Source organism: Saimiri boliviensis, chromosome 2, assembly GCF_048565385.1.
Source record: "Saimiri boliviensis isolate mSaiBol1 chromosome 2, mSaiBol1.pri, whole genome shotgun sequence".
NCBI lineage: Eukaryota > Metazoa > Chordata > Mammalia > Primates > Cebidae > Saimiri > Saimiri boliviensis.
In genome coordinates, this window is record NC_133450.1 from 127,260,567 (window position 1) to 127,281,452 (window position 20,886).

The 20,886-nt window shown below is 47.6% G+C and overlaps 2 protein-coding genes across 3 annotated transcripts in view; one reads left to right on the plus strand and one right to left on the minus strand.

Moving 5' to 3' along the window:
* Window positions 1-83: 83 nt before the first annotated feature.
* Window positions 84-17,453, minus strand: LOC141582256 (uncharacterized). Its single transcript, XM_074390039.1, has 3 exons — window positions 17,374-17,453; window positions 16,661-17,338; window positions 84-4,050 (listed from the first exon to the last, which is right to left on the minus strand). The coding sequence occupies exons 1-3, from the start codon at window positions 17,451-17,453 to the stop codon at window positions 4,035-4,037; spliced, it is 774 nt and encodes a 257-aa protein (XP_074246140.1). The 3' UTR covers window positions 84-4,034.
* YY1 (YY1 transcription factor) overlaps window positions 17,313-20,886 on the plus strand; it is a 37,894-nt gene continuing 34,320 nt past the window's right edge. For both annotated transcript variants that reach the window (XM_074394244.1, XM_039462765.2), the window contains exon 1: window positions 17,313-18,130. In XM_074394244.1, coding sequence (XP_074250345.1) covers window positions 17,452-18,130 — 679 coding nt within the window. In that variant the 5' untranslated portion in view covers window positions 17,313-17,451. The remainder of the gene's footprint in view (window positions 18,131-20,886) is intronic.

The window sequence follows — 20,886 nt, forward strand, 5'->3', positions numbered from 1 at the left end:
CAACCTCCTGGGCTCGAGAGATCCATCTACATCAGTCTCCCAAGTAGCTGGGATCACAGGCTCATGCCACCATGTCTGTCTGATTTTTGTATTTTTTTTTTTTTTTAGATGTAGGGTCTCACTATGTTGCCCAGGCTGGTCTTGAACTTCTGGACTTAAGTGATTCTCTTGCCTCAGTCTCCCAAAGTACTATGATTACAGGCATGAACCACCATGCACAGCTGGCTTTCACAGCTTAAAAAATTTTTTTCTGAATAAAAAACACATAAAAACTGTATAGGTATAAACCCACGTTCATAACAGCATTATTCACTATAGCTAAAACATACAAGCAACCCAAGCATCCGATAACAGATGATGGATAAACAAAATGTGGTATATACATACAATGAAATATTATTCAGCCTAAAAACTGGAAATTCTGACACATGCCACAACGTGGATAACCTTTAGGACATTATGCTAAATCCTAATAAGACAGTCACAAAAAGACAAATACTGTATAAGTCTACCAATATAAATGAGTTATCCAGGGTAGTCAGAATCATAGAGACAGAAATTAGAATGCTGGCTACCAGGGCTGGGAGGAGGGAATGGGGAGTTATTGTTTAATGGGTATAGAGTTTTGGTTTTGCAAAATGAAAAGAGTTCTAGAGATCGATGGTGATGATGGTTGCACAACAATCTGAATGTACTCGATTCATATTGTACTGAACTGTACATTTTAAAAATGGTTAAGATGGCCAAGCATGGTGCCTCATGCCTGTAATCTGAGTACTTTGGGAGGCCAAGGCAGGCGGATCATTTGAGGTCAGGAGTTCAAGACCAGCCTGCATGGTGAAACCCCATCTTTATTAAAAATACAAAAATTAGTTGGGTGTGATTATGCCTGGAATCTCAGCTACTCAGGAGACTGAGGCACAAGAATCACTTGAACCCAGGAGGTGGAAGTTGCAGTGAGCCAAGATTGCACCACTGCACTCCAGCTTGGGCGACAGAGACTCAGTCTCAAAAATTTAAAAACAGGCCAGGCATGGTGGCTCATGCCTGTAATCTCAGCACTTTGGGGGTCCGAGGCGGGTGGGGCGCCTGAGGTCAGGAGTTCGAGACCAGCCTGGCCAACACAGTGAAACCCCATCTCTACTAAAAATTCAAAAATTAGCCAGGCATGTAGTATATGCCTATCCCAGCTACTTTGGAAGCTGAGGCAGGAGAAGCAGTTGAACCCCGGGAGGTGAAGTTTGAAGTGAGCCAAGACTACACCACTGCACTACAGCCTGGGTGACAGAGCAAGACTTTGTCTCAAAAAACAAAATAAAAAATAAGTAAGTAAATATAAATAAAATGGTTAAGACGGTAAATTTTGTGGATTTTATTTAAAAAAAATTTAAATGCATGTTTACTACACATATACAAAGTAAAAAATAAACCAACAGGTACAGTGTCTCACATCTGTAATCCCAGCACTTTGAGAGGTCAAGGCAGGAGGACTGCTTGAGCCCAGGAGTGGGAGACCAGCCTGGGCAACACAGGGAGACCCCATTTCTACAAAATGAATTAAAAAATTAGCTGGGCCAGGTGCGGTGGCTCAAGCCTGTAATCCCAGCAATTTGGGAGGCCGAGGCGGGTGGATCACGAGGTCAAGAGATTAAGACCATCCTGGTCAACATGGTGAAACCCCATCTCAACTAAAAATACAAAAAATTAACTGGGCATGGTGGCGCGTGCCTGTAATCCCAGCTACTCAGTAGGCTGAGGCAGGAGAACTGCCTGAACCCAGGAGACGGAGGTTGCGGTGAGCCGAGATCACGCCATCGCACTCCAGCCTGGGTAACAAGAGCGAAACTTCGTCTCAAAAAAAAAAAAAAAAAAAATTAGCTGGGCATGGTGGCTTATACCTTGAATCCCAGAACTTTGGGAGGTTGAGATGTGAAGATCTCTTGAGCCCAGGAGTCTACGACCAGCCCTGGCAACATAGCGAGACTCTGTCTCTACAAAACATACAAAAATTAGCTGGGCATAGTGGTGTGTCCCTGTAGTTCCAGCTACTCAGGAGACTGAAGGAGGAGGATCGCTTGAGCAAGGGAGGTCAACGCTGCAGTGAGCTATGAAAACGCCACTGCACTCCAGCTTGGCTGACAGAGTAATACCCCATTCTCAAAAAAAAAAAAAAAAAAAAAAATTAGGTGGGCATGGTGGCATGCACCTGTGATTTCAGCTACTCAGAAGGCTGGATTGCTTGAGCCAGGAAGATCACATGAGCCTGGGAAGTCAAGGCTGCATAGAGCTGTGTTCAAGCCAGCCTGGGCAACAGAGCGAGACCCTGTCCCCCCCGCCAAAAAAAAATAAATAAATAAAACAGCCCAGTTACCCAAATCTTAGTTTGCAGAAGCAAGCTACATTTTTGCTTACTTTATCATAGTACTTTTCATGCTAAAACCGTATGGTTTTATATCCAGTGGATTGCACAGAGAGCCCATAAAATTCCCAAGAGGAAACTCTTTTCCCATACGGAAGAGTTAGCCCCCCTTACAATGCCCCACCCCCATTTCCACAGGGAACTATTGACAGTCTGATGTGTGTCACTATCAGTCGGGAATAGGTCCACTTTGAGTTACCAGCATCCCTGTACAGTGGCTCACACATGCAGCCCAGTGGTAGTGAGTTCATGCTTGATAGTGCCTGACCAATGACTGTAATTCTCTTAGCCTATTCTTTAGGTGGCAGCCGCCACCCTGGCCATCAAACAGGTTTTCAGGCAGGCAAAGAGGGCTGTATCCTGAAGTTCTATGTTTTTATTAGGGAAGAGAAGCCTCTCTAATAGCACATTTCCCTTTACATTTCACTGGCCAGAACTGGATCACATTCTCCCCCACTCTGCAGATCCACCATTAGCCGAAGGGAATAAGACTGCCTTGGTTGTTTAACCAATCAGGATTCACCCCTAAAGCTAAGGTAGACTCTTTCCCACTCCTCAAGGGATCAGAAGATTTCTACTCCACATCTGAAAAGAAAAAACCTGAGGCTCTGTAATGAAGGAACATTGGTTGAAAGAGTAGTTGGGGTCAGGCACGGTGGCTCACGCTTGTAATCCCAGCACTTTGGGGGCTAAGGTGAGTGGATCACTTGAGGTCAGGAGTAAGAGACCAGCCTGGCCAACATGGTGAAACCCCGTCTCTACTTAACATAGAAAAATCAGCCAGGTATGGTGGCACACGTCTCTAGTCCCAGCTCCTCAGGGGGCTGAAGCAGGAGAATCGCTTCAACCTGGAGGTGTAGGTTGCAGTAAGTAAAGATCTGGCCACTGCACTCCAGCCTGGGTGACGGAGCAAGACTCTGTCTCAAAAAAAAGGTAGTTGGGCAGACAATGAAGTGACTGCCTCAGGGACCCCACACAGTCTCTGAGCAAATGCACATACATGCACACAACATACAGTAGTGTATTCAACCATTTCCCCCACGTGGTTTCTAGAGGTATTTATGATATATAACCCAGGTTTCACTTCGGTTTAAAGTTGAAAAAGCACCCCATAAACTGTATATTGATCACACATCTGAATATCCTTAAACCATAAATTGGAGCTAATAGTATCTATACCTCGTGGCTGTGCCAACTGAATGAGTTAATATGTGGGCTTAGAACAATGCCTGGCACATGGTAAGGGCTACATGAAAGTTAGCTGTTATTATTAATATCAAGCTGGCAGGTAACAGATACGCTGAATGAGAGTCAAGACACTCCCCCAAACATCAGTAGGTTCATATGACAGATACATCTAATAAGATGAAAATCTACACATTAATTATGTAACATGTAAGTTACTAACTTTGGACCCTAAAAGTACAACAGTCCAAATAGAGGATGAGGAAATGTGATTTAATAGCTATACATGCATGAGGGCATGCAGTGGCAAGTTTGCAACTCTGAACACTGAAGAGATGAGTACTAATGAATCCTGACAGCATGAACTCACTGCTGGACATGGCTACTTACTCCAAGTAGAAGCCAGAAGTGGAACAGTTCTATTCTCCATCTAGGAAGCTTTGCATCTAAAGGTTTGAAGAAAAAAAAGGGATGAGCAGAGTCCAAGGGAAGTTACTACTTAATGGCTAGAAGAGGTATGTGTGAGCAGATCTATAAAACATCCCTAACTACCTGTAACACAAATTACACTGTTTCCTGCTAACGACTGGCTTAATACATCAATCTGTAAGACTGGAAATTGTTGTTTTATAAGGACTCCCTCTTTGTTGCAGTACTTGTTCTAACAAGATTTTACGGCCGGGCGCGGTGGCTCAAGCTTGTAATCCCAGCACTTTGGGAGGCCGAGGCGGGTGGATCACGAGGTCGAGAGATCGAGACCATCCTGGTCAACATGGTGAAACCCCGTCTCTACTAAAAATACAAAACATTAGCTGGGCATGGTGGCACGTGCCTGTAATCCCAGCTACTCAGGAGGCTGAGGCAGGAGAATTGCCTGAACCCAGGAGGCGGAGGTTGCGGTGAGCCGAGATCGCGCCATTGCACTCCAGCCTGGGTAACAAGAGTGAAACTCCGTCTCAAAAAAAAAAAAAAAAAAAAAGATTTTACGTACTCATAATACCATTTGCTTTCAGGGGGCTGTAAGGAAGACTGTGACAGCTGAATCTGAGCAGGTGGAAATGAGATGATTTTCCCAAAACACAGTCTACTTCAAGGATTTCTGTAGAACCAACTCCTTTTGGAAGATCCCTTTGAGAACATAATTAGAAATATGTATCACTTTCATGTAGTTTGGGGCAAGCAATGTTCTTTACCTTCCTCACATTATAAATTCCAAGTCTGATTTTTCATTGTGTTTGAAATAATAGATTTTCTAGAATTGTATCTAATTTCTGGTAGCTTACTTGCTTGCAAATAAGACAAAGGAAGACTGTGACAGCTGAATCTGAGCAGGTGGAAATGAGATCATTTTCCCAAAACACAGTCTACTTCAAGGATTTCCAACTCCTTTTGGAAGATCCCTTTGAGAACATAATTAGAAATATGTATCACTTTCATGTAGTCTGGGGCAAGCAATGTTCTTTACCTTCCTCACATTATAAATTCCAAGACTGATTTTTCATTGTGTTTGAAATAATAGATTTTCTAGAATTGTATCTAATTTCTGGTAGCTTACTTGCTTGCAAATAAGACAAAATCTTAAGGACAAGAAAGCTAAAGTTCAGAGTTCCCAGGGAGTCTGATTCCTTTAAGAATCTGAGGACACTGTTTAGCCAGGTTGAGAAGCATTTTCCTATCATCCCCAACTCCCCGGGCTAAAGTGAACAACCGTTTAACACTTTACATGTTCCAGGTCCAGAGTGCTCAGAACCACAGTGAGCTACAAAAATATAGAAGAAACATCCTTTTCCCCTAGAAGCTTCCAACCCAGTTAACTATCTTCAAGTGATTAAAATAAGACAGCTGACTACTAAGTTAGAAATAGTACATGCAATAGAGAAATAGACCAGGAAAGGAATGAGAAGAAATTCCTTTTAACTATAGGATTTGGGCAAGCCTTTAGTCCAGGCATGATGTGAACAGAGTAGAGAGGTAAGTGAATGTGAAAAAGGCATCCCTTAGTGGAGGAATGGAAAATATTCACCAACAATGGCACTTCTGTGATGCCAGTGTGTGTGTGTGTGTGTGTGTGTGAGAGAGAGAGAGAGAGAGAGAGTGTGTGTGTGTGTGTGTGTGTGTGTGTGTGTGTGTGTTGTGGATGGAGGCTGCTCAGAACAGTGCAGGAGAAAGGAAGAAAAATAGTAAGAGATGAGGAAATTTATTTAGCACCTATTACATGCAGAGATGTTATACATATTATTTCAATCACACTTTATAACAATCTTGAACAGTAACACTCCTCTTTTACAGATGAAGAAATTGGCCCAGAAAGATTCAGAAACTCCCCAACAGTTTGGGGAGTCAATGGACTAGCTAAATATTCAATAAATATTCAAATAAGGATTTTTTTGTTTTGTTTTGTTTTGTTTTTGTTTTTGGCATACCATGTTTGCTCAAAACCCAGCTAAGGATCTGGACTACCCTACAGGCAACAGGTGCTGGAGGAGGGCGGAGGCAATAAACTAGCAGGTATCTCTGTTCAGGTAGGGCCCACCGTGTGTCCAGACTGGGCTGACTCTTGGCCCTCTGGGAATAAGAGGCAAATGAGACACCATCCCTGCCCTCGAAGAACCTTGTGTGCTTTTGTGGCAAAACAGAAGCATTAACAGACACAGGTATTATAATGGAAGTACAATGACAGCAATTTGGGCAGAGTGCTAATGGAAATACCCTTCCGAGGAAAGTGTCCTAAAGAGTGTCCGGGCTGTCTTGGAAGAAGTTGAAGAAGGTGGGAAAGGATATTTTAGGCAGAGGAAAAGATCTGTCTCAAAGCAAAGATACAAACTGTCATGGTACAGGAAGGAAAGGAAATAAGGCTGGAAGGCTTGGGAATGCCTTGCTGAGGAGCTGAAGCCCTAGGAAGCCACTGAAGGTTTTGATCAGGGCAGTGATATGGTTACATGCTAATACTAGGAAAATCCAGGAGTGCCTTGGGGAAGGAAGACTGGAGGCAGGGAGAGCAGCTGGTCAGCAGAGGCGAGGGGAGAGAGTGAGCCAGGGCCCGTGTAAGGACAGCAGTCACAGGTATGGAGAAGAGTTGGGTTTGAGAGACACCAAGGAGGTAAATGCATCAGAATTTGGTGGCTACATTCAAATAAGGGAGCAAAAGGAGTCAAGATGATTTCCAGAGTTCAGTCCTGAGCAACTGAATGTGACGGGTGAGAGCAAGTGCTGGAGCGGAAGCAGGTCCAGTGCAGAGAGGAAGGGAAAGCTCAGGTCAGCTAGGCCCAGCGAGTGAGTCTGAGGTATCTGTGGGACACTGAGTCTGGTGATCTAGAACAGTGGGACATGGATTGAGAGCTCTGGAGATACCCCAGACTAGACAGAGAGGTTTAAGAATGGTCAGCACGGCCAGGCGCAGAGGCTCAAAACTGTAATCACTGCACTCTAGGAGGCGGGAAGATTGCTTGAGCTCAGGAGCTGGAGACCAACTGGCGCAACATAGTGAGACCTCATCAACACACACAAAAAGTTAAAAAAGGTAAAAAGTAAAAAAAAAAAAAAAAAAAAAAAAAAAAAAAAAAAAAAATCAGCATGTAGGTGGCAGTTAATGTCACAAGAATGGATCAGATGACGCAGGGGATCACGCAGAAGGCGAGTGGCAAGAGGAGGAAAAGCTAGAAGCGAGAAAACGGAGAAGAAAAAAGCAGTTAAGATATCCAAGGCAGGAGTCCCAGGGATAGAGCAACACACGACACTAGGTGCAAGAAAGGACTGTAGAAAAGGCTGATGTCTCTTTCTCTCTCCTTGTCTCACCCACTTCTGGGCTGCTTTGTCCCTGAGGGAAGCTGATGAACCCCATCGAGAAAATGCCCTTGTGAAGTCCTCTTGGTTTACCCTTCCTGGCACCTGTGCCGCAAAGGAAAAACTACCAGTCAGACCCCAACAGCTGGATCTTGGACACAGAAACACTTCCAAAAGTAACTCTAATGTTGAGACATCGACTGGCACAGAACACACTACAACAGGTAATTTATTCTGGGTTTTTTTTTTTGAGATGGAGTCTTGCTCTGTCACCAAGCTGAAGTGGGGTGGTGGCGCTATCTTGGCTCACTGCAACCTCCACCTCCTGGGTTCAAGTGATTCTCTTGCCTCAGCCTCCCAAGTAGCTGGGACTACAGGCGCACGCCACCATGCCCAGCTAATTTTTTTTTTAAGTGGAGACAGGGTTTCACCATGTTGGCCAGGATGGTCTCCATCTCTTGACCTTGTGATCGACCCACCTCAGCCTCCCAAAGTGCTGGGATTACAGGCGTGAGCCACTGTACCCAGGCCATTTATTTCATTTTAATTAGCAATTCACCTTGCTCAGAGATTAAAAACTTAGCACTAATATATCAAATCTCTTTAAAAAAAAAATAATAAAGAGTCTGGCTAGCAATGTGTCCTAAGAAACTAAGTGAGCACTGGGTCCTGCCTGTAAGCATTAGTCCTGAAGTTAGCACTGCCTGAACGCAAAGAACAAACACAGATAGTGAGGTATGAGTGGGCAGGCCAGTTCACCTAGGAACAAGAAGGGTAAGAAGGAAACAGACCCAGTCCTGGAGAGTATGAACACTTTGCCCTCTTCCTTAATTTGCACACCAAATTCAGGTATTTTGCTTACCGTTACAGATTTCTATAACCCCTGAAGACTGGTAAAAGTACTATTGTTTCTGTTTTATTGGTTGACTGATTGACTGAGTGAGACAGGGTCTCATTCTGTCATCCAGGATGGAAGGAAGGAGCGCAATTTTGGCTCACTGCAACCTCTGTCACTCGTGTATGAGCAATTCTGCCTCAGCCTCCTGGGTAGCTGGGACTACAGGTATGTGCCACCATGCCCAGCTAATTTTTTTGTATTTTTAGTAGGGATGGGGTTTTGCTATGTTAGCCAGGCTTGTCGGGAACTCCTGGCCTCAGGTGATCTCCCCGACTCAGCCTCCCAAAGAGCTGGGATTACAGGTGTGAGCCACCACACTCGGCTTATTCCTGTTTCACAGCTGACAAAATGACAAGTTGGGAAGTTGTAAGCCTTTTCTGATAGTCACACAGATGAAAAATGGCAGAACCAGGACCTGAACTCAAATTTGTATGACTCAGAATGTATGACTCTACATTCTGCTCTTCCCGTTGACCAGCTTTGCAGCTAAGTACCTTTCTAATTCACTTGGCAGCTGGTCTACCTTCCAAGGCCCAGAACTCCAAAACAACTTCCACTAACAACCCCCAAGTTCAATGGGAACTTGGAAGAAGGAATGGCTTATAAAAAACAAGTAAAGATTAAAAAGTAGGACCTAATGTTAATCAAGTGCTGAGAAAACCTCAGCCATCCTCCGTAGCAGTTTCAGTGAACTAATTTGTTGATTTTCCAAGGCTAAAAATAGCACTTTTATACTGCGCGCTCTGGGTTTATCCCATGTATTTACAGATCTATCACCTGACTTATTTTATCTACTCTTGTTTCACACAGATATTAACACTAAAAAAATGCTAAGCACTGGGATGGACACTTCGTGTTCTGTACAACTTTCAAGTCACGGTTGAAATGTCCCTTTCTCATGAAGGCCTTTATCTTACTAGGTTAGGCTAGATTAGGTCCCCAAACTCTCACTTCTTTCTAGGACTTCTATAAATGAATGTTAGATATGGGCAGGGCACAGTGGCTCATGCCTATAAACCCAGCACTTTGGGAGTCCAAGGTGAGTGGATCATGAGGAGTTTAAGACCAGCCTGACCAACATGGTGAAACGCCATCTCTACTAAAAATACAAAAATTAGCGAGGTGTGGTGGCACGTGCCTATAAGCCCAGCTACTTGGGAGGCTGAGGCAAAAAAACAAAATGAACCCGGGAGGGGGAGGTGGTGGTGGGCTGAGATCAGGCCACTGTACTCCAGCCTGAGTGACAGAGCAAGACTCTGTCCCAAAAAAATAAAATTTAAAAAAAAAAAAAAAAAAAAGGCCAGACTCTGCTCACACCTGTAATCCCAGCACTTTGGGAGGCCCAGGTGGGCGGATAACGAGGTCAGGAGATCAAGATCATCCTGGCTAACATGGTAAAACCCCATCTCTACTAAAAATACAAAAAAACCAGCTGGGCATAGTGGTAGGTGCCTGTAGTCACAGCTACTCCGGAGGCTGAGGCAGGAGAATCACTTGAACCTCGGAGGCACAGATTGCCACTGACCTGAGATCGTTCCACTCACTGCACTCCAGCCTGGGTGACAGAGCCAGATTTCGTCTCAGAAAAAAAAAAAAAAAAAAAAAAAATTAGATATGTATTTGTGAACTATCTGTTTACAGCTGAACTCCTTCTGGCCTGTCGACCTCGTGAAGACAAGTATGCCTATCTTGTACTTGTTCACAACTCTATCTGTCCTCTGGGCCTTGCACTGCAGGTATGAGGCAATGGTGAACAGCTGGTCTTACCTAACTCCCTGTGCGGTGTCACTCCTTTTTGACAAACAGAAAAAAAAATACCTATCAGAAAGGTTACTGCCCAGTTTCATAGAGAGAATAAGTTAACTCCCAGATCATATAAGCTCTTCCCATTCCATCATGCTCACCTGCCTTACACACACAAATACATGAACTGACTTCCTGCATTTCCACAATGCAATACACATGCTCCTGTGAAAACAAGTGTGGCTATGAAAGTTACCATGGATTAAAGAATTTTTGGCCGGGTTCATGCTTGTAATCCCAGCAGTTTGGGAGGCAGATGAGAGCAGATCCTTTGAGCTCAGGAGTTCAAGACCAGCTTGGGCTACTTGGCAAAACCCTGTTTTGACAGAACATATAAAAATTAGCTGGGCATGGTGGTACATGCCTGTAGTCCAAACTACTTGGGAGGCTGAGGAGGGAGGATTGTTTTAGATGGAGAGGTCAAGGCTGCAGTGAGCTGAGATCCTGCCACTCACCCCAGCCTGGGCGATGAGTGAGACCCTGTTTCAAAACAAAAGTTCAACTCATTCTGTTTAATTGTGCATTCCACATTTGCTGGGATGGGCAGGCAGTAGGAGGAACTGAAGTACAAGTAAGTTCACTTAGCTTCTTTGGAGGGACGTTATACTAGCAAAGCAGAGAACAACAGGCTAGGCTATTACTAAAGATTTCAACTTTCTTTATATTTATGGGCAATGATCAGGTTCAATCATTGTAATAAACCACCTGGCCTAAGAAAAATAACCTAAGATCTTATAAAAGTACATAAAATAAAATGCTACATAAAGAGTGTCAGCTTTACAGACATGAGATTTCACCTATTAACATATATAGTTAGGAGGCCTGGTGCTGTGGCTCATTTGAGGTCAGGAGTTTGAGACCAGCCCGGCCAACATGATGAAACACTGTCTCTACTAAAAATAAAAAAGAAATAGCTGGGCATGGTGGTGTGTGCCTGTAATCCCAACTACTCGGGAGGATGAGGCAGGAGACTTGCTTGAACATAAGAGGCAGAGGTTGTAGTGAACCAAGATCGTGCCACTGTACTCCAGGTTGGGTGGCAGAGTAAGACTTCATCTCAAAAAAACAAACAAAAAACCCCCATATAAACATATATAGTATGTAGTTTGGGGCTGGGCATAGTGGCTCATGCCTGTAATTCCAGCACTTTGGGAGGCCAAGGCAGGTGGACTGCTTGAGCCTAAGAATTGGAGACCAGCCTGGGGCAACATGGTGACACCGTCTCTACTAAAAATGCAAAAATTATCAGGGCATGGTGGTACGCACCTATAGTCCCAGCTACTCAGGAGGCTGAGTTGGGTGAATCACTTGAGCCTAAGACAGAAGTTGCAGCAAGCGGAGATCACACCACTGCACTCCAGCCTGGGTGACATAGAGACCTGTCTAAAAAAAAGGAACAAAGGGTATTTCCCCATAATTTTTTTTTTTTGAGACAGAGTTTTGCTCTTGTTACCCAGGCTGGAGTGCAATGGCGCGATCTCGGCTCATCGCAACCTCCGCCTCCTGGGTTCAGGCAATTCTCCTGCCTCAGCCTCCTGAGTAGCTGGGATTACAGGCACGTGCCACCATGCCCAGCTAATTTTTTGTATTTTTAGTAGAGACGGGGTTTCACTATGTTGACCGGGATGGTCTCGATCTCTTGACCTCGTGATCCACCCGCCTCGGCCTCCCAAAGTGCTGGGATTACAGGCTTGAGCCACCGCGCCCGGCTTCCCCATAATTTAAACTCAAAATCTAATATATGCATTTATTTGGTGGGAGACGTATCCCTTAATAGCCCAGGTTTCAGATTCAACAACCAAGAAGGAGATTTATTAAGTTTAGACAGTTAAGAACATGTGCATACCTAGTTTTTCACTTAACTTAGATCCAAACTAGGGGTAACTAACTTAGATGCATGTACAAAATTTTCATTCTGATTTTTGTAAACATTTCATTGAAAATTGGGCATGGATCTGAATTGGAACAGGATCATACTACTGAAATTTACATAGGTTTTGCAGCCTCACAAAAGGCAGGAAAGTCAAGCTCTGGCTTCACTTTCATCACTGCTTCACTTTAATCACTACGGTTTTACCACACTGCCCTGTGACCTTGAGCACATCTCTGTTAGCTGGTCTCCTTGTCTGCAAAATGAAGTCTGGACTAGATAACCTACCCGGCTCTAACAGTCTCAATACCATAACTAATGCAGTGCACCAATTTCCTACTTGAAGAAACTGCAAAATAACTAAACATTAGAATTAACCAAAAAGCAGTTTCATGAGGCAGCCAAATTAGTTGTGATAAAGGAAATTATTTAGCATGAGTTCATGACTTGAATCAATCCGAGTCTGTTAGGGATATAGCCAAATCAGATTTTATAGTCAGCCTCCCTGTAATAAAGAAAGAAGATACTCTCCAGACTACACAAGGAAGGAGAGGTATTGGCATCTCTTACTAGCCTTTATTGTTCTGCTTACTCTCACCCCTCGCCCTCCTTCCTTGAATCCAAGTTTGAGTATTTAATGATAGTTTCAGAAAATGAAAGAATGGAAAATGAGGCAGGTGAGGAGATGGTAAAGAAGTTGTCAGCTAACGGTCCACATCTTTGTCCTAATGTTGTACTGAGAAGGTAGCCAAAGGAATATTCCCTTGTAGGATATTTGTCCCTGCATCTCCACAGCCATTAGTGAGCTCTGATTTCCTGGAGATTCCAGAGAGCTGTACAACTGTTGTGATGTATCTAATACTGTTTCTTCCATAGTTGTTGATGTTCAGTTCCTTTTTTGTGTGTGTATGGAGTTTTTTGCTCTTGCCTAGGCTGGAGTGCAATGGTGCGATCTCGGCTCATTACAGCCTCCGCCTTCTGGGTTCAAGCGATTCTCCTGTCTCACCCTCCCAAGTAGCTGGGAATACAGCCATGGGCCACCATACCCAGCTAATTTTGTATTTTCTTTTTTCTTCTTCTTCTTAATTTTGTATTTTCATTAGAGACAGGGCTTCTCAATGTTGGTCAGGCTGGTCTTGAACTCCTGACCTCAGGTGATCAGCCTGCCTCGGCCTCCCAAAGTGCTGGGATTACAGGTGTGAGCCATCTCGCCTGGCTGATGTTCAATTTCTGAGTAGACTGGAAGCTTTGCATAAAGTTGGAACTTTTGAAAAACTTGAGTGACTAAGAAATGGTCAAGCAGTATCACACAGAATTTCCCTCTGTCATGGTGCTTTAAACTTCATTTTCTTGCATGAAAATGAATCGATGACTCATTACCAGGAGTAGTGACTCCCTCCTGTAATCCCAGCACTTTGGGAGGCAGAGGTGGGTGAATCATTTGAGGTTAGGAGTTTGAGACCAGCCTGGCCAACATGGTGAAACCCCATCTCTACTAGAAACACAAAAAAAATTTAGCCGGGTGTGGCGGCGCATGCCTGTAGTCCCAGCTTACTTGGGAGGCTGAGGCAGGAGAATTGCTTTAACCTGAGAGGCGGAGGTTGCAAGGAGCTGAGATCACACCACTGCACTCCAGTCTGAGTGACAGAGAGAGACTCCATCTCAACAACAACAAAGCAAGCAAACGATACCTTCATGTACAAGGCACTGAGCTGACAGACACAGTCACAGCCTTTGCTCAGATAGGTGTAAAGATAAATACCAGCTTAATTATGTGACAATAATCATTTGCTCCCAAAATAAAGGGACTCTAGGAGTTCAGAGAGAATCCCAATGCATTCTGTATAAACAGAAAAGAATACAAGTTGGGAGGCTGGGTCCAGCACTTTGGGAGGCTGAGGCAAGACACCAGCCTGGACAACAGAGCAAGACCTGATCTTAAAAAAAAAAAAAAAAAAAAATTTTTTTTTTTTTTAAATTAGCTGGGCATGGTGGTGGTGCACCTATGGTCCTTAGCTACTCGGGAGGCTGAGGTGACAGGATTGCTTGAATCCAGGAGTTCAAGGCTGCAGTAAGCTATGATTGTGCCACCGCACTCTAGCTTGGGAGACAAAGCTAGACTCTGCTTCAGAAAAACAGAAACAAAAACAAAAAACACAGCAGTGAAATTATCCTCATTTTTACTTACTACTGTTTTCTGAGACAGAATCTTACTCTGTCACCCAGGCTGGAGCGCAGTGCCACGATTTCGGCTCATTGCAACCTCAGCCTCCTGGGTTCAAGCAATTCTCCTGCCTCAGCCTCCTGAGTAGCTCAAACTACAGGTGTGCATCACCACACCTGGCTTATTTTTGTATTTTTAGTAGAGATAAGGTTTCACTATGTTGGCCAGGCTAGTCTCTAACTCCTGACCTCAGGTGATCTTCCTACCTCAGGTGATCTTCCTACCTCAGCTTCCAAAAGTGCTGGGATAATAGGTGTGGGCCACCATGCCCGGCCTATCCTCACTTCTAGAGTCCCATGATTCTGAAAACGGCAATTTGACCTGTCCTTTTAATTTTTACCTTTAGCAGCAAGTGCAAGCAGGCGAGAGCCAATATAACACATTATCTTTGCATGTCTAGTCATAAGATACTCCATAGTTAAACGGTAGAGGAATATCTCCCACTAGAGAAAACTTAAGGCTTGCCTTAACAGGTCACCTGTTGTGGGGCAAGTTTAAAAAGCTGTTTCTGGAGCAGGTAACCAGAATGGCCTTCAGGAGCATCTCAGTGTTTCTGACATAACACCATTCCTCACAGCTTTGAATCCTTTTCAGCTTTCTCCACTGGAATATGAACATCTACAGTTCTGCAACTCAGAAGCCAGGATGCTTAATGGGTACTTCCCTCATTTCTCTTCCTCTTAATTGGTGTCTATGGGGGATTATCAACTACTTGCAAAGCCATTTCCCCATCACTTACTAGACAGTGGGTAAACTGAAATTTAAAAAGCATTAAGACATGTAAAAATCTCCCACAACTGGTTTTCATTTGTGAAATATTTAAGCAGTTTATAAGCTACAAAGCCAGAAATGAGTTCATTCAACAGATTTGACTTTTCCAAACTGTGTGGGTGCAGCACTCCAAGGGGAATTATTCAGCTTTCAAAGCTCAAAGAGAAAACGATCTACTTTTTCACTCCTTACACTAATATTCTCAAAAATTAAGTCCAATGACATTTAGCAATGTGAGTAGGGACTAGGATTTATAAAGTCGCCTTTTAATGAGAATGCTTATACTGTTTCTTAGTGTGTTCCCAAACGTAAGAAGTCTGCTTGTTTTAACAAGATGAGTCTAAGATTAACGTAATAGAATAATCATGGGACTCAACTGCTTCAACACTATTAGAAAACAGTAAATGTTGAGAATATTTAAGTTAAACAAATTCACACAGGAGTTAAATCGGCCAAACGAGTATGACAAAGACACACCTTTCTCACTCTCCAATTTGTCATGGTTTCCTTAAAAATCACGAAATCTAGGCCGGGCGCAGTGGCTCACACCTGTAATCCCGGCACTTTGGAAGGCCAAGGCGGGTGGATCACGAGGTCAAGAGATCGAGACCAACCTGGTCAACATGGTGAAATCTTGTCTCTACTAAAGAATACAAAAAGTAGCTGGGCATGGTGGCCACGTACGCCTATAGTCCCAGCTACTCAGGAGGCTGAGGCGGGAGAATTGCTTGAACCCAAGAGGTTGCGGTGAGCCAAGATCGCGCCATTGCACTCCAGCCTAGGTAACGAGAGAGAAACTCCGTCTCAAAAAAAAAAAAAAAAAAAAAAAAAAAAAAAAATCACGAGATCTTTGTTTTGCTTTAAGGCAAACTGTCAGGCCGACCAAAAGGACAGATTAAGAGCAAAAACACTTCGATGCAATATACCTTATTCAGAAAGGTTTAACTTGCCGCTAATCCATGCCACACACACAAAAAATAAATAAATAAAAAATAAAAATCTAGGCTCTGTGGCAGGTATAATGGAGGACACGGAGGTAAAAATGTGGAATTTTCAATGAGACAAATGCAAAACCTGGTGGGCGTAAGAAGGAGCACCTATGAAAGTGACAAATAGGGGGAAATGGTGGGCAAGGGAAACAAAGGCTGGCTGGAAAGCGAAAAAGGGAAAGCTCAGGAGGAAATTTTACAAAGCTATAAATAGCCGAGCCACACCAGAGCCGCCAGGACCTTGTAGTTCTAAGGGGGGAAACAGGCACCCAACGGCTGCGTCTCAGGTTTCCGCGGGTCACAAAAGAATAACGGACATCCACCCAACGGTGGCCCCGGGGCTCCGCGGGCGCTTCCGTCGAGCCCGCGCCGCCCCACGCGCTCTGCGTGGCACCCAGGCGGGCGCTCGCGGCAAGATGCGGGACATAGCCCGCGCCGCCCGTCTTTGTCCGTTCCGCCCTCCACACTCACCCCGCGGCCACCGCTCGCCCAAAGCCAGGCGGCAAAAGCAAACGCCGCCCGACGCGAAAAAGAAGCACAGGCGTTTCTCGTCAAAGCAGACTTTATTGGGGCGACGGGGCCGCCCCGCGCGCGCCGGCCGCTCCCTACGCGGCCCCTGGGCCGCCCACCGGCCTCAACCCCGCGCCCGGCCGGCCCCTTCCTCCCTTCTCCTCCGGCTCCCGCCCCCATGGTGCCCGGGGCCGCGCGGACCGCTCACCGGCTCCCGAGGCGGCGGCTGCAGCGGCGACACCCCGCTCCCGAGTGCGGCCCGGGCCCGAGGCAGCGCGTTTTGTGGCTGTTGCACCGCGGAGGGCGGGAGCCGCGCGACACCGAGCGGCGGGAGGCAGTAGCGGGAGGCAGCGGCGGCGGCGGCGCGCTGACGTCACGCGCCACGGGCCGGCCAGCCAGCGCGCGTGCGGGCGGCCCCGCCCCCGGTCCCACCGGCCCCAATCCAGGAGGAGCCCGGCAAGTGGGCGGGGCCTCGGTGGCCAGCGGGCAGATCGATTGGCAGAGAAGGAGGAGCGAGAGGACGAGCGGGCGAGTGGCAGTGAGGCGGGGCGGGCTGAGGCCAGCGCGGAAATCTCGCGAGGCCGGGTCGGAGCAGAGTGTGGCGGCGGCGGCGGCGGCGAGATCTGGGCTCGGGCTGAGGAGTTGGTATTTGTGTGGAAGGAGGCGGAGGCGCAGGAGGAAGGGGGAAGCGGAGCGCCGGCCCGGAGGGCGGGAGGAGGCGCGGCCAGGGCGGGCGGTTGCGGCGAGGCGAGGCGGGGAGCCGGGACGAGCAGCGGCCGAGCGAGCGCGGGGCGCACGGAGGCGAGGGAGGCGGGGAAGCCCCGCCGCCGCCGCGGCCGCCGCGCCCGCCCCTTCCCCCGCCGCCCGCCCCCTCTCCCCCCGCCCGCTAGCCGCCTTCCTCCCTCTGCCTTCCTTCCCCACGGCCGGCCGCCTCCTCGCCCGCCCGCCCGCAGCCGAGGAGCCGAGGCCGCCGCGGCCGTGGCGGCGGAGCCCTCAGCCATGGCCTCGGGCGACACCCTCTACATCGCCACGGACGGCTCGGAGATGCCGGCCGAGATCGTGGAGCTGCACGAGATCGAGGTGGAGACCATCCCGGTGGAGACCATCGAGACCACGGTGGTGGGCGAGGAGGAGGAGGAGGACGACGACGACGAGGACGGCGGCGGCGGCGACCACGGCGGCGGGGGCGGCCACGGGCACGCCGTGCACCACCACCACCACCACCACCACCACCACCACCCGCCCATGATCGCGCTGCAGCCGCTGGTCACCGACGACCCGACCCAGGTGCACCACCACCAGGAGGTGATCCTGGTGCAGACGCGCGAGGAGGTGGTGGGCGGCGACGACTCGGACGGGCTGCGCGCCGAGGACGGCTTCGAGGACCAGATCCTCATCCCGGTGCCCGCGCCGGCCGGCGGCGACGACGACTACATCGAGCAGACGCTGGTCACCGTGGCGGCGGCCGGCAAGAGCGGCGGCGGCGGCTCGTCGTCGTCGGGCGGCGGCCGCGTCAAGAAGGGCGGCGGCAAGAAGAGCGGCAAGAAGAGTTACCTGAGCGGCGGGGCCGGCGCGGCGGGCGGCGGCGGCGCCGACCCGGGTAACAAGAAGTGGGAGCAGAAGCAGGTGCAGATCAAGACCCTGGAGGGCGAGTTCTCGGTCACCATGTGGTCCTCAGGTGAGCGCCGGCCGCGCGCCCCGGCCCCGGGATGTTTTTGTTTTGAAGGGAAGCCATGTTTTATGTGTGTGATGGGCGCCGCCATCTTCTTCGCCAGGGCAAGTATGGCGGCCCCAAAAGATGGCGGGCCGTGCGGCGGCGGGGGCGCGGCGGCGGCGGCGGCGGGCGGCGGGCGGCGGGCCGCGAAGATGGCGGCGGGCGGCGGGGGGAGGGGCCGGCGCCGCCCGGCTAGGCCGCAATGGCGTAGTTTCTCCGAGAGGGGGAAGCGTCGCGTGGGGCGGGGACGGCCGGGGGAGGGGCCGGCGCGCTCGCTCCCCCGCGCCCGCACCAACGGGCGCGCCCGCCAGCCCGTTGTGGCGACCGCCGCGCGCCCCCGGCCCGGGCGGGCGTTGGCGGGGCTGCGCCGCGGCCTCGCGGGCCAGGGACTGCTGTCTCCGGGACGCGCGCCCCCGCCCGGCGCTGCTGTGCCCCCGCCGGCCGCTGGGGGGCGCCGCGGGCGCTTGCCCCGCCCGCCCCCAACTTCTCGGGACTCCCAGCTGCTCGCGGGAGGCGCTTTCCAGAAGGGGCGACGCGGCGCGCGTGGGCGTCTCAGGCCTCCTTGCTCCCCGCCCACCCAGCGCCGGGCTGGACCCTGCCCCGGCGGTCACGCTCGCCTGAGGCGTCGTTTGCTGCGGGGCGGGACTTGGGCTGCACGTAGGGCTCGCGTGTGCGGGCTCCGAGCGTCAGTCTGAGCCTGTCACCGCCGTTGCCAGCGAATTCCTGGCCTTTTCGTCCTCCTGCAGTACCTAGTGGAAAGGGCCTGTGAATCTTAGCGGATAATTGCTAGTCACTTAGGTTTTGGGGAAGCTTTTTTTTTTCCCTTAAGTATTTAGCTCTTTGTGAATAGGTTGGGTTAGTTCACTCGACTGTGGACATTTGCTAGTAAAAATCGGGTAGTTTAATTTTAGGCCTCTGTGCCTTTCACTTTGTATGTAGAAAGCTATCTGTTTTCCCCATGAAAAGAAAGATGCTAGAAAGCGAAGTTTTTGGGGGGTTTGGTTTTACTGTTTTAATACTTTTAACGAAGGTCAGAAAAGCCATCTATAGCAAAAGGATCTTATCTGCATGTATAAAATCTTTACTTTACAAAGGCAATTATTCAGTGCTGATTTTAATGTCAGTATCCTATTAGTATATTCATATACTACCTACCTAAACTGCTGAGGTACTAAACAGACTGAGAATAATTCTGACATAATAGTTAATCTAACGCCTGTGATGATTACGTTTAATACTCCATTTAAGTGGTGGAGCCCCTTCCCCTATAGTTACTTTAAAGCTACTTCATAAATTCTTAGAACTGGATGGAGACTCAAAATATGGTGAGTATTAAAAGATAGACTTCAGAGAAATGAATGAGATAAAAATGAAGAGGCTGGACTGAAAAAGCTGGTTTGCTTGTGTATGGTGAAAGCCTCGAGGTGAGAGAACTACAGCTGGATGGATCTGTGATTGAAAGAGACCTGAGCAAAGGAGTCGAGGAGCTGTCAAAACCTAATAGGAAGTGCTAACAGGCGCTCTCCTGCCTCCAGGGCGCCTTGTAGAATTCATAGTAGTTTGAGTTTAGCAGAAACCATGTTTAAATGAAACATGAATATTTTACTTAATGGCTGTCAGAAGATGACTTCCATGTATTTTGGTACCTCAAGACATTAGACACTGACCATATTGGAACTAAAAGTCATGATTTTGGCCGGGTGTGGTGGCGCACACCTTTATTCCTAGCACTTTGGGAGGCAGAGGCCAGCGGATCACTTGGGGTCAGGAGTTTGAGACCAGCATGGTAAAATACTGTCTCTACTAAAAATACAAAAATTAGCCAGATGTGGTGGCGGGCGTCTGTAACCGTAGCTACTCTGGAGGCTGAGGCAGGAGAATCACTCGAACCCAGGAGGCAGAGGTTGCAGTGAGCTGAGATTGTGCCACTACACTCCAGCGTGGGTGACAGAGTAACACTCTGTCTCAAAAAAAAAACCCAACTTTTTTTTTTTTTTTTTTTTGTTAATGAGTAAGGGATGGGGATTTTAGTTATTGATGTATTTGCAGAATTCAGAATATCATTTGAAATTAGATATTGAGGTAAAGATACATTAACCACTAAAAAAGTATGTTTACTTTTTCTCCTAGTTTGTGGAATTAGACTAATTGAGAAAACCAACATATTTGTACATGTTTGCATTTTATCTTAGCAAATTGCTGGCCACTTTTTTACACCCAGAGAACTTGGTAGTGTATGGCTTTGCTTGATGAAGTGGTAAGCATCAAGTCAGCCAGTTAGGGGAAAAAGTCTGAGGGGCTTGACTGATTGAAGTTAATGTACAATTAAGTAAGCATTTAAAAGTCTTTACTTCCCCTGTGCAAGCAGCTGCTTTTCAGGTGGCACAGTTTGAGGTGGTTTTCACGTCCATTTCATTTTCTTTCTTTTTTTTAAAATTTGAGATAGTCTTGCTCTTGTCACCCAGGCTGGAGTGCAGTGTCACGATCTTGGCTCCCTGCAACTTCCACCTCCTGGGTTCGAGCAATTCTCATGTCTCAGCTTTCCAAGTAGCTGGGATTACAGGCGTCCATCACCACCTCTGGCTATACTGTCCATTTCTTTAAAGTGTTGATTGTCTAGTTAGTGTGGTAGAATACTCTGCATAAAGGTGGTTATAAGTATTTGGTGGCAGTAACATAGGATGGCCTGTTTCCTCGGGCATGTGTTTCGTGGTAGACTA

Coding starts and splice junctions, on each gene's coding strand:
- LOC141582256 (XM_074390039.1), bottom strand. CDS start 17,453: ATGGCTGAGGGCTCCGCCGCCACGGCCGCGGCGGCCTCGGCTCCTCGG. Junction 17,339..17,373: donor GGGCGAGGAGGCGGCCGGCC/GTGGGGAAGGAA, acceptor GAAGGCGGCTAG/CGGGCGGGGGGAGAGGGGGC.